Below are 14316 nucleotides of genomic sequence, written 5' to 3'. Positions count from 1 at the left end.
GTGAAAATCAACCAGTCTCTCTCCATCCTTGCAACACAGAGAAAGAACCCGATCAATACTTCACAGTTCAGGCACAACTGAAATCTGTGGCCCCATTCCATCATTATTTTTCAGAGCTATTCACAACTATCTCTCTTTATATTTAATTTCTTCTTTTACAGTCCAACCTAATTATCATTGACATTAATATTTGTCATGTTATGTACTTATTCAAAAGCCTACCATGATTCCCTACTATTAAGGCCAAACTCTGCACTATGCTCCATTTCTTACCTTATCTACTTTCTTTACCTAACACTTACCCTTAAGTGACTGTCTCCAGCCAGGTCTGTCCCTGAATTTCATATCCCCTAAAATGAAACTGATTTCCACCTTCAACTTTGCTCATGCTGCCTTCCCTCCATAGAATATAACCTCTTCATTCTTCTTGGCCCATGAATTTTCTACGTATGCTTCAAAGTCCAAGCCTCAACTCCTTTATGAAGCCTCTACACATAAGCCTTAGGCCACAGGAATTCCTCTGTCCTCTGAATTCCTAAAGTATTTGCAATGTGTACCACACAATATAACAACTGATTGTATGATTCCTTCCGTTGCTCTCTCTTTGATGGTAGTCTCATCTTTCCAGCCAAAATGAGATGTTGGTTCACTTTCCACTGGGGACCTTGCCTTCTCCTATATGTGTCAGAGCATTCAGTACAGATCTAGCACTTCATAAATAGTTGTTGACTTAAGCAAATATAAATTCACATTTAATGCACACCTTAAAGGTCTAGAAATGGCTTCATTTACTACCCTGTGAGGCAAATAATTCAATATTCTCTTTATTTTTACAGGTGAGGAAACTGAGGCTCAGAAACTTTCAGTGGTTTGCCAGCTAGTAGATATAGGGGCCAACACTTGAAACCTGACCTTTTCCAAGTCACATACTCTCTTCCCTCTACTATGATGCCTTTACACACACATGACCCCAAAGCACAGAGGGGCAAGAGCAAGGTTTATACATATATGTGCATTTACTAAAAAATTCTTCTTCCCCTCATACTCAGGGGGGAACTGGGAGATCTTCAGCTAGAGCTGTTACCAAGTGGGTTTCTCCTTGACCCTCCCCTGCCAGGCTACTATAGAAAGTATCTGGTGAGTCTTATTTGATTTCAGGAAAGGCCACCCTCCACCTTCCAACTCCCTGGTTTCTTTCCCTTTTTCCTCTCTTTTCCAAGCGTTATCTATCCATCTCCACATCTGCTAAAGTAATCACCAGATCTTGGTGCCATTCTGAAGGGTAGGAGAGGAACTGAGATTTGGGGTTTCTAAATTCCCCTATTCTCAGTGGTGGTGGGTCACTCTCATCCATGCTCTTTTATTCTGTAGGTCAGTAGTAACCTTGATGCATCTTAAGAACTTTAGGTCATCCACTCTTCCACTGAACCTTCCTGTATTAGATTGTCTCTTCTAGTTAGAATATAAGCTCCTCGAAAGCATTAACAGTTGATCCCCCAATTATCACAATGCTCAGGACATATTTAATTATTAATAAATGATTTTTCACTTCATTCATTCATCCTTACAACTTCTACCCAGTAATCCTCCTTTCAGGACCTTGAAGACCCAGAAAGTGTAATTAGGTAGTTGAGTCCAGGTATCTCTATGCTTTCTCAGATTAAGCAGATAAAGAAAGTAAGATCCCAAGAATTACCATAGGACTCCCTTTTCTTTGATTGTGATGAAGCATCTCCATGGAATAGGAGACATTGAGCTCTCTTCCTGTCAACCTAGAAAATCAGATTTTTAGATCCTATCTCAGTTCAATAGAACCTTAGGAAATATAGGCTCTTTTATATAATGTTATATATCCTTGAGGGAAAGGTCTATATCACTTTGGTCTTTTTATTCCCAGGACAAGCCCATGTCCTGTCTATTAAGTAGGGGCTTAATAACTAAATGATTATTAACTGATTGAATTCCATTCAATTATTAACACATCTGCACTAAGCTTTCACTCTGCCTCCTGGTATCACTGATTTGAGGGGGAGGGGAAATTCTTCAAAAGCTTTGCTGTCACAGTCTATTAAGTAATTATTCTGAAAGCAATTCAGACTGAATTTCTCTCTAACATTCTCCTCTCCCTTGGAAATTTCCATTCTGAGATCCACAGGCTTAGTTAAGTAATATGATTTTGTTTTGTTCCAGACCTCTGATTTCATATTCAAAAGTAATTCATAGCAGCACTTCATCAGCAACTTATAGTTTTAAAGAGCTCCTTGAGGCACTAAGATTTTAAATGACTTCCCCAATAGACAAATAATAATAATTACAATAATAATAACTAATATTTATATAGAGCTTTAAGGTTTGCAAAGCACTTTCACAAATGTTATCTCATTTTATCTTCACAACAACTTTGGGAAGTAGGTACACTATTATTATCCCTATTTTACAGGTGAGGAAACTGAGACAGAGAGTGATTAAGTGACTTACCTAGGATCAATAACTAGCAAGTAAATATGTGAAGTCATATTTGAACTCATCTGCCTAACTCCAGGTCCAGCACTCCAAATACTATACCACTTAGTTACTTAGATTAAGTGACCTACCCAAGTTCAAATAGCCAGAATGTGTCAGAGAAAGTACATGAATCTAAGCCTTCTGGACTCTGAGGTTAGGCAACTTGCTTTGCAAAAATACGAAGGTGCTGATAAATCATCACCAGGTAAATGGCAAATCTATGAGTGTTCCTTGCTTCTAAATTCAATTCAACAAACATTTATTAAACACTTGGTACATATGAGGCACCGTGCTCTATGCTGGGGATACAAAGACAAAAATCAAACAGTTATTGATCTCTAGGAGCTTACATTCCACTGGAACAAGAGAAATCTAATGAGCACCATTATTCTTTTCTGATAAGTACTTAACCTAGTGACCTAAATAATGAATACTGATTTATATGTACTCTTCATATATTTGCTTAATATTCATAAAAGCCTATGGTGCACAGGAATGTTCCCAGTCACCATCAATTTCTTCTGCATAAGATTTGGTGAGGCCAGCTTAGAAAATGTACTTCTCTAAGAATACTCAGTCCAGATGACCATATGAGTATGATAATAACAGCTAATATTCATATATCATTTTAGAGTTTGCTAAGTGCTTTGCATATTTTATCTCATTTGAACTTCATTACAGTATGGGGTAGGTGCTATTATTTCCACTTTATAGATGATAAAACTGAGTCTAACTCAGTAACTAGCTCAAAGGGTACTCAACTAGTAAGTACTTGAGCAGGATATGAAATCAAAATTTCCTAATCACAAGTGTAAAGCTCTATTTTCTATTGATTCTCTTACTACAACTGGTCCAAAATATGCTGTGGATTTTGCTTGTCTCTTTTCATTTAATCTAAGTCTTGTGTGATCCTGCTGTCATATTTTGGGAAATCTTATACCTGCTTGATCTCTCCTGGAAATCCCAAGGTGAACATGAAATAATGGGCATTTAGGCATAATCAAGTTAGACACCAAGGAAAAATGCATTTTGATATAATTGCTGGCTGGGAGCAGAAAGCATTCATTAGCTTTTAATAAATCATACTGCTAATGAGCATCTGCCTCCCCCTTAATTTTCAACCCATCTTTTGTAGTGAAATAAAGTGCTCACAGGCCTATGATTCATCAGAAGGGATTATTCGTCCATAGGCCTTCCCAAAAAGCATCTGGATCCAGATAAAAACCTAGCACCAGGAGCCACAAGATCTCTGAAGCCAAAATGAGTCTCCTGTGTCTATCTTGTCCAACTCTTTGCTTCAGGCAGAGCTACAACCAAATAAACCTGGATGGATTTGGTGGGAGGTCACTATAAAAAATATTCAGGGATTATTCAGGGTAGCACAATGTCTGGCATATAATAAACCCTTAATAAATGCTGACTGACCACTTTTAGAAGAGTGTTCGAGTTTACACTACCAGAAACAGCCCCTCAGCCTCAGACAGAGAATTTTAATAATGAAGGAGAGGAGACAAAGAATCAAAAGAATATAAATGGATATATCTTACTCAATTGAACAATTTGGGGATATCAAGAAGGTTTTCACAAATATCAGATGGTAGAAATCTAAAAGGTTTTATTGTGGCACATTCAGTGGAAGGTCCAAGAACTGAAATGAGTCATCCTGGGAAAGAGACATTGAAAAACCAAAAGGGATTTAAGGCAAAGTATACCACTGGTTCCATGATCCTGATGAAAAATATTGTGTGCATGCATGCATGCATGAGTGTGTGTGTGTGTGTGTATGTATGATTTCAGGTGGTGGAGAAGGGCTTCCATAATTTTCAGTCCATGGTAGAAGGCAAAAAGGAGAGAAGCATTAGTGATGGAATATCAACAACAGGCTTCTGACTTGAAGTCCCTACATTGTTAAGTCTTCTAACTCTTCTTAGTCTATGGAACTTTGGGGTTTTAAAAACTCATTAGAATGTAAATTCCTTGAGGACAAAAACTGTTTTTGTCTTTCTTTATATGCCTTTAGTACAGTGTCTGGCACACAGTAAACTTATTGACTGATTCTATCTCCTTAACATGAACATGTAGCTGAACCAAGAAGGTCATGGGTTTTATGGGGAGGAGAAAGATTTTCATGAAACAAGTGTTATTTTATTTTTTAATTCAATGAAACAGGGGGAGAGATCCTGAGAGACTGGACAGTGATGGATAGCCACAGGGCATGGAAAAATGCCATATCTTCACAAATGGGAATGGGGAATGGTAATTATTGAGAGTGGCAGCAACTACTGTCTATTCCCACAAGATCCATAATCTTAAAGATAAGAGTCATGGGGGAAAAGGGTAAAAGTTATTGAAAATGATAGAATAAATACTTTGTATTTGTTGACCTATGTGTATATTGATTCTCATCAGTAGTATAGGAATTCCTAGAAGTCAGAGACTGCTTTTTGTATCCCTCGTCCCTAGCAGTGCCTGGGACATAGCAGGTATTTTACAAATGGCTATTGAAGGAAGGAAGACAATGAAAGAGATAAGGAGATGGAAGTGAAGGGGGAAGAAGAGGAGGGGAGGAGAACATTGGAGGGAAGCAAGACAGATTTTTAAAAGAAAGAAGCAGTGACAATGAGAGACAGATCAACCTATCTTGCACCTATCAGATTGGCAAAAAAAAAAGTGACAAAAAAGGAAAAGGCAATTGTTGGAGGGGTTGCAGAAAGACAAGGTACAGTTGATAGTGTTGTGAATTGGTTCCTCTATTCTGGAATATAATTTGGAATTATGCCCCAAATGTCACTAAACTATGGAGCCTTTGACCCAATGATACTACTACTAGTCCTATCAGCCAGAGATAAAAGAATGAAGAAAAAAGATCTATATGTACAAAAATAACTATAGTTGCTTTCTTTACAGTATAGAAAAGAACTGGAAACAAAGAGTCCTCATCATTTAGAGAACAACTGAACAAATTATGGTAAATGAGTGTAATGGAATGCTATTATTACATGAGAAATGATAGGGCATGGCATGTGCAGAGAAAAACCTGGAAAGACATATGAAGTGATGCAGACTGAAATAAGCATAGCCAAGAAGACAATTCATATAATAAAAACAATATTGTAAAGACAAACAACTTTGAAAGGATTATGAATTATGATCAATTTAATGACCAACCAAGATTCCAGAGGATTAATTGATGAAGCAACCTATCTTCCTAACAGGAAAGTAGTGATGGACTCATGCTACAGGGCAAGACAAATTTTTTTGGATATGGTCAGTATGAGGATTTGTTTTTCCTGACTATGACTATTCTTCATAAAGACTACATTTTGCTTTTGGGCTGGGTGGAAAGGAGAGCTAGATATAATGTTGTCCCCCCAAAGAGTAACAAGAAAAGAGAAACTGAAACTATTTTTAATACATTGTAGAGAACAGAAGGAAGCTGAGGGAAACAAAGAGAGACAGGAGCTTTGAAAATAATATTTTCACAGCAAATTAATTATAGAAAATTTCCCTAAAAAGCAAGATTTTTAAAAAGATGTCACAAAAATGAAAAAAAAAGTTTTGTGTAATATAAGATATTGTGATTTCACATGCAATGATCTTTTTCTGTTTTACTTTTAATATGGAATGGAATATGAAAATGTTCTTTTCTTTTTTTGGCATTTATTAAATTCATAATAAAAATTAAGAGAAACAGAGAAAAACAAAGAGTATAATTACTCAATAAAAAGGAGAGCTGAGGAAATAGTTAAGGGATCAATTTGTTCCAATTAACAATTAACAGATGAGGTCAGGCAGAATACTTCCCAGTGTCTCCCAGCACAATATCCTGTGAAGATGGGATGATCCATTATGGAAAAACAGGCTTGGTTTTACCTGGACACTTCCAGCTAAGATCAAAATCTTTCAGAGAAGTCAGCTGGTTGCTGATGGAGCAGAAAGAAAGAATTTCCACTTTAGTCAGTCAGAACAAAGCAGGAGGCCTATTGAGAAAGATACTATGTACATTTAGTGTCATCACTATTATGATAATATTTGAGTCTTTCCAGATGTTTCCAGTTCTGTGTTTCATTTGCTGTAGGTTAAACACTCCCTTGTCTTCAGTCAGAGCTGGCAAACCTATTCTGTGTATATCTGGTGTCTATTCACTCATATCTCATTCTGGTTCCTAAATATGGGGGGAAAGGAAACTATATTAAGATAATTAAATTCAGGCCTGTAACTTCAATGGGGCATTTTGGGATGCCCAGAAACCGGCTGGATGATAGCGACCCTACTCCATAATGTACCCTAATCCACAGATACTAGTGATTGTATGTGTCTTCTGATTATTTCTTTTAAATTTACTCAGACTTTCCTGTTTTCTTATCCTTATCTCCACCTGGGTTTCCCTCTGAGGCAAATAAAACTCCTTATTCTTTCCCTCCCCATAGGAAAATAAAATTAAAAACCATCTTCAAATAAGAGATAATTGTCTCAAAGCCAAATCAGCCAGCTTTGTCTAGAGCTGCTAGTTTCTCAGGTGATGAGAGGACTCTGCTCTATAAAATTATGAGGTGACTTCCATACTAGCTCTCAAACCCATATACAATCCCAGACTTGATCCCTTACCTCATTTCCCTCCTTTTAAAAAATATTTTAATAACAAATTTCCACATAAATTTCCCAAAGTTACATGGTCCATATTGTCTCCTTCCTTTCTTCCCTCCCTCCTCCAGGAGCTGACAAGCAATTCAATCTAGGTTATACATGTATTATTACACAAAACACATTTCCATACTATTCATTTTTGTAAGCAAATAATCTAATAGAACCAAAACCCCAAAGATGTATACTCAAAGAAGCAAGTGATAAATCATATGTTTTTATTTGCATTTCTATAGACTCCAAGCTGGGTAGCATTCTTTTTCATAAGTCCTTCAGAATTGTCCTGTTTCATTGTATTGCTATTAATAGCAGTCTTTCACTTTTGATCATTCCACAATCTTATGATTACTGTGTGTAATGATCTCCTGGTTCTGCTTATTTTACTCTGCATCAGTTCATGTAGGTTTTTTCAGTTCTTTCTGAAATCATCCTATTCATTATTCCTTATAGCACAATAGTATTCCATCATCACCATATATCACACTTTGTTCAGTCATTCCCCAATTAAGGAACATCCCTTTAGTTTCCATTTCTTCATCAACACAAAAAGAACAACTAGAATTTTTTTTTTTTGTACAAACAGGTTCTTTTTAAAATCTCTTTGGGATACATATCTAGTAGTGTTCCCTCCTTTTTAAAAGAAGGAACCCTGTTAAATGATCTCTAATTTTACTTATGGTTCTGGGTTTCTATGTCTCACTCACTGTGAGTAGGGCTAGTTCTATGAGTAAGCAGTTAGCAGTTACCTTCTCACTAAAATATTAGGGACACTGAGAGGTAGCCCCAATGTGAATATCGCTCCTCTACATACAAGTGGGCTGATAAATAACTAACAAACAGTTTTTGAGGGGGAAAAGGTAATCATGACACCTATAAGTTTAATTTGCATTTTTATCTTTTGCTCCATTACTTCCTTAAATCTAGACAATAAATGAAATAATAAATCAAACTCTGATTTAAAGCATTTGCCAATTTCCAAGATATAGATGATCACACTGAAAAATTAACAGTCTGTAGTCAGTCTAACTGACTCCAACATAAATATGACAGTCTGCCACTGACATCTGACATCTTTACTATTTAGTCCTTTGGGTTAATGGTATTGTCATCAAAAAATCCCCTTTTTTAAAAAATGCAGTGAGAGGCAACAACTTAGACAACTGGACTATTAATACACTCTAGCTTTTTGTTAGATTGATTAGATTCACAATACAAACCCAACCAGAAGGACATTTGACAGGAATCAGAAAGAGTAGGCATGGTCACAATATTTGGGGCCTGGGGCTACCTGAGAATCCTGAGAAGGAAGAAGAAAAGGTAGAGGGAAATGAATTTTGCAAACAACTTGCTGAAAATTAGCACTGGCCCAAATATGTTTACAAAGATACTGGGCAGAATAGGCTCTTCTATGACTGCAATATTGAGCTAGTGGCTTCACCCAAGGCATGACCCCCTTCCTCCTTTACACGCCCTGCTTAATTTTTCTCAAGGGAGAGGAAGCCTCATATTACTGGGCTCATTCTGAATGCCAGATAGACAACTCCATGCTTCTTGGTATGAAGAGTTTGGAGGGCAAAGACAAATGATACAAGTAATTTCCTTTCTTTCTTCCTTTCTTCCTTCCTCCCTCCCTCCCTTCCTTCCTTCTTCCCTTCCCTCCTCTTTTCTTTCTCTTTCTTTCTTTCTTTCTTTCTTTCTTTCTTTCTTTCTTTCTTTCTTTCTTTCTTTCTTTCTTTCTTTCTTTCTTTCTTTCTTTCTTTCTTTCTTTCTTTCTTTCTTTCTTTCTTTCTTTCTTTCTTTCTTTCTTTCTTTCTTCCTTCCTTCCTTCTCCTCTCTCTCTCTCTCTCTCTCTCTCTCTCTCTCTCTCTCTCTCTCTCTCTCTCTCTCTCTCTTTCTTTCTTTCTTTCTTTCTTTCTTTCTTTCTTTCTTTCTTTCTTTCTTTCTTTCTTTCTTTCTTTCTTTCTTTCTTTCTTTCTTTCTTTCTTTCTTTCTTTCTTTCTTTCTTTCTTTCTTTCTTTCTTTCTTTCTTTCTTTCTTTCTTTCTTTCTTTCTTTCTTTCTCTCTCTTTTGTTAGCCTGAGACCAGTGAAGTCGGACCTTCCCTAAGGGAGAAAACTCTTCTGTGACAAGGTCAAAACCTGGGGTTTCTGCCTCCAAACTAAATAAATGGGTGATCACCAAATCCCTCCAAGCTGCAATCCCTCTAGACTCCACGTTGACAGTGATAGTGTATGCAACATTCCACACCCATAGTCTCCTGCCTCTGGATTAGATAACTGAATAAGATCCTCCAACTCTTGATTCCATGCCTTGCTCAGGATGTCCCCTTGTCTGCCATGCTCTTTCCCCTCACATCTACCTCTTGGTTTCCCTAGATTCCTTTCAGACTCAGGTCAAATCCTACCTTTTGCAAGACATTTCCCTTCCCTTCCCAAATACCTTTCCTTCTGAGATTACTTTTCAGCCACTCATGTATATTTTGTATATTCTTAGTTATTGTTTCTCCATTAGAATGTTCCTTCTTTGTCTCTTCAGTACTTATCATGATGTCTGGCACACAGTAAATGCTTACTGATTGCTGGTTTACTGGCTTCTCCAGGGCTAAATCTTGTCATTATAATTATATGAAACTTAGTTCATTTTGTTTAGTTATTTTATAACCTTTGTTTGGTTAAAAATTCTCCCCCTAGCTATAGTTAAGGAAGTTATCTGATATTATACTTTTCTAATTTTATTTTTAATTTATGATTCAATTCAAATCAGATTAACATAGACTACAAGCTCCTTGCTGGTAAGTCCTTTCAACTCATTCTACTAAATGCTTCATTTCTGTATATCAACAATTAGCACAATGCCCAGAACATAACAGCCATTTCTAAAAGGACTATTGATTGCTTGTTGTAAATTATAGATCCTTTAATGAATTTTATTGGGAGTGAATATTATAAGAAATTAGTCTAAAATCTAAATCCTTCCATGCTATTTTATAATTTTTCTATTAGTTCTTATAAAATAGGAAGTTACCAAAGTTGTTTTTGTTCTTAGGTTTATGTAGCACTGGGTTATTAATTTCATTTGTTTAAGATTCTTGCTCATCTAATTTGTTCTATTGATCAATTTTCTTTAAAAAAAACAACTAGTACCAAAGAGTTTTGGTGATTATTGCTTTGTAGTATAATTTGATGTCTGGAAGTGCTAGTATACTTTTATTCCCACTTTTCTCCCATTATTTCCTTTGAGATTCTAGACCTTTTAGTTCCTCCACCTGAAAATTATTATTTTATCTAGCTTTTTAAAGGGTTCTCTTGGGAGTTTGATTGGTATAGCATTAATCTGTAAATTAAATTAAGTACAAATGATTCTGATGCCCTAATCTTCACTGAAACATTTCTCATATCTAGAGGCTCAGAGTGAAGGTGATGAATGTTTGGGGCTAGGAGGTAGGAGTTTCACCAGCATCTCAGTATCCACCTCTGAAATTCAGGGGACTTAAGCTTTCTTCCCAGGATTATCCTGAATCTGCTACAGTTATCAGTCAATCAATCAATAAACATTGATTAAATGATTACTATGTGCCAGGCATTGTGCTAAATGCTGAAGACACAAAAAAGAAGCAAAAGATTATCCCTGACCACAAGGAGCTTACAATTTAATGGGAGAGATAACATAGAAACAAAGCTAGCTATATAAGGCTCTGGAGGGACTAATCAAAAGAGGAGAGGTTCTAGAGGGACAGGGGAGGCTTCCAGTTTAAAATTTTTCCAGAAAAAAAATTTTAGTTGGGACCTAAAGGGAATCATAAAAGTCAGTAGGGGAGCAGAGAAGAGGAATGTTTCTGGAAATGGAGGTCAGCCGGAGAAAATTCCTTGAGTCAAGAAATACTGTCTGGTTTGTGGAACAGGCAGGAGATCAGTGTCACTGGATCTAAGAGTATTCATTGGGGAATAGAATGTAAGAAGACTAGAAAGATAAGAGGATGCTGGGTTATAAAGATCTTTGAATGCCAAACATCACAAGGTATATTTGATCCTGGAGACAACTAGGAGCCACCACACTTTGTTGAGTGAGGGGAAGGGTGGGACCTGCTCTTTAGAAAAATTACTTTAATGGCTAAATGGAAGATGGATTGGAATGGAGAGACTTAAGGCAGGCAGACCCACCAGCAGGTTACTTACCTTCTCATTAAATATCAACAATGCATGAGCACCCAGGTATATGCCCCAAACTGGAGACAATCTGGGACCAATGGAATATTACCTTACCAAAATCGATGGAATTTTCATGTCTATACATAAATAGATAACTATACATAAATCCATCTACACATACACAAGTGCATTTTCCACCTGAACCTAAGAAGGAGCAGTGAAATTTATTGGTCCATGAGCACAAATAAAGAGCCCTAGATCTTAATTCTACCTTTTCTATTGACCTTAATGAAGTCGGGAGACTTTGCTAAATCTCTAGCTCCTTATTTATAAAACAGGAATAAGGGGAAAGATCCAGGTACACTGTCTCATTTTCTAAAGAAGTCTGCTAGTGCATTATCCTGGAGAATACAAGCTACTGAGATCCTAGGAATTTTTACTGTATAATGGGTTATTCAGGATTAGACTCATTTCCAAATTACTGCAATTTATATCTTTATAAAAAAGTATCCAGAAATGGCATATATGTACCAAAGTGTCTAGCTTGCTAACTGTAAAAAAAAACAACTTGTTTGGTTGTTATTATTTTTTGAGAGTCCACACCATAGGAGAATAATCTCTAAACATAACGGGTTTGATTGGGAGTAATCATCACAGTGTGGGGCAAGTAAACTATCCCAGCCCAAAATCAAGCTTAATTGGAAATTAAATTGCATCTCCACACCAACTGCAGTATTTCTGTATCTTGGGCTAATTTATCAAGGAAATGTCTTATCTAGAAGCAGCTACTAAATCATCACAGATAAAAGCTTATATCTAAGAGAATAATCTAATATAATATGTCAAATCTTTTGCTCCAATTTCAAGATCCAGAGGATCTTGTCTGTGGTAGTAACCTTAAATATTTAAATATATATAGGATATGTAGAAAATTGTGCTAATATGCCCACAATTTGCTCATTATATTGCCCTCATATTTCCTGATTAGATGTGTTTTGTGAATTGCACACACCCTTCTCTAGTCAACTGTCTTGTAGATACACAATGTTCTTTCACTAGTGGGATGAGGATACAGAATGTGGATGATTGAATATATGCCATCTGTATCCTATTGGAATACCAACTTCAGGCTTATGTTTTATTGATGGGAGGTCAGAAGATCATCTTTTTATGTAAAGGAAAGCACATTCAAGCCATAAATAGTTCATTTCACTTGTTTATTTACCTCACTGTTAGTCTATCTGTTCTTTTGAGAAATCCTGATATATAGCAGAGAGAATACAGGATTTAGAGTGAAAGGAATTCAATTAAAATCCTAGCCCTACTACCTATTGCCTCTGTGAGCTTGAGTAACTCAAATGATCTCTGTCTGAAACTCAGTTTCTTTATGTAAAGCAAAGGAGGTTAGATATAATAAAACTACGATCCCATTAATTTTTGGTCAAAGGGAGGTGACTTTTTCTTTGGGGAAGACTTCTTTCCACATATATGTTTAGCTTTTCCCTCTCAATAAGTCCCTCTGATTTTAAGATTTTAAAAAATTTAGGTCAAATATAGGTCTAAAATCCTATATATGAACTCTACATAGCTATCCAAATCAATAAAAAATGAGCATTTATTAAGCACCTATTACGTACCAAGCATGGGGTTATGCATTGAGGATATGAAGGAAAAAAATGGTAATTAGTTTCAGCTATTAACCACCTAGTGGGGATGAAATGTCTGAATTAATGGGGGAGAAATTCTATTATGAATAAGAATATTCCTAACAAGGAGATCTGATTGCAGGGTTTAAATGACAAATCTTTTTAAAATAGTTTTATTTTCTTCAATTGCATGTAAAGATTTTTAAAAATTAATTTATTTAGTCAATTTAGAACATTATTCCTTGGTTACAAGAATCACATTATTTACTTCCCTCCCCTCCCCTCCTCCTTTCCACAGCCAACTTGAAATTTCATTGGGTATTACTTGTATCCTTGATCAGAACCCATTTCCATGTTGATGTTTGCACTAGGATGATCATTTAGAGTTTACATCCCCAACCATATCCCTTAGACCCATGTATTCAAGCACTTGTTTTTCTTCGGTGTTTTTACTCCCACAGTGTTTCTTTCCTCTGAATGTGGATAGTGCTCTTTCTCGTAGATTCCTCCAAGTTGTTCAGGGTCATTGCATTGCCACTAATGGAAAAATCCATTACATTCGATTGTACCACAGTGTATCAGTCTCTGTGTACAATGTTCTCCTGGTTCTGCTCCTTTTGCTCTGCATCACTTCCTGGAGGTTGTTCCAGTTCACATGGAATTCTTCCAGTTCCTTATTTCTTTGAGCACAATAGTATTTCATCACCAACATATACCACAATTTGTTCAGCCATTCTCCAATCAAAGGGCATTCCCTCATTTTCCAATTTTTTGCCACCACAAAGAACACACCTATGAATATTCTTTTTTTTTCCCCAAAAGTTACTTTTTATTTATTTATTATTTTCCTTTTAAACATTATTTTATTTGGTCATTTTCAAACATTATTCATTGGAAACAAAGATAATTTTCTTTTCCTCACCCCTTCCCCCACCCCTCCCATAGCCAATGAGATTCCACTGGTGTCCTTGTGTGTCCTTGAATCAAACCCATTTCCATGTGTTGGTATTTGCATTAGGGTATTCATTTAGAGTCTCTCCTCAATCATATCCCCTCAACACCTGTAGTCAAGCAGTTGCTTTTCCTCTGTGTTTTTACTCCCACAGTTTGTTCTCTGCTTATGGATAGTGTTTTTTCTCCATGATCCCTGCAGATTGTTCAGCGACATTGCATTGATACTAATGGAGAAGTCCATTATGTTCGATTGTACCACAGTGTACCACAAAGAGCACAGCTATGAATATTCTTGTACAAGTCTTTTTCCTTATTATTTCTTTGGGGTACAAACCCAGCAGTGCTATGGATGGATCAAAGGGCAGACAGTCTTTTAGTGCCCTTTGGGCATAGTTCCAAATTGCCTCCAGAATGGTTGGA

The 14316-nt window shown here is 36.4% G+C and overlaps 2 protein-coding genes across 2 annotated transcripts in view; one reads left to right on the top strand and one right to left on the bottom strand.

Annotated features, from left to right (window-relative positions):
* Window positions 1–769, top strand: part of KCNMB1 (potassium calcium-activated channel subfamily M regulatory beta subunit 1) — an 11828-nt gene extending 11059 nt beyond the window's left edge. The window contains exon 4 of the mRNA XM_001380315.4: window positions 1–769. This exon is cut by the window's left edge and continues 225 nt beyond it. Coding sequence (XP_001380352.1) covers window positions 1–81 — 81 coding nt within the window. The 3' untranslated portion in view covers window positions 82–769.
* The window catches only part of KCNIP1 (potassium voltage-gated channel interacting protein 1), a 598407-nt gene that overhangs the window by 535785 nt on the left and 48306 nt on the right, over window positions 1–14316 (bottom strand). The window lies entirely within an intron of this gene.

This window comes from Monodelphis domestica, chromosome 1, assembly GCF_027887165.1.
Source record: "Monodelphis domestica isolate mMonDom1 chromosome 1, mMonDom1.pri, whole genome shotgun sequence".
Taxonomy (NCBI): Eukaryota; Metazoa; Chordata; class Mammalia; order Didelphimorphia; family Didelphidae; genus Monodelphis; species Monodelphis domestica.
This window is presented reverse-complemented; position numbering and strand designations above follow the sequence as displayed.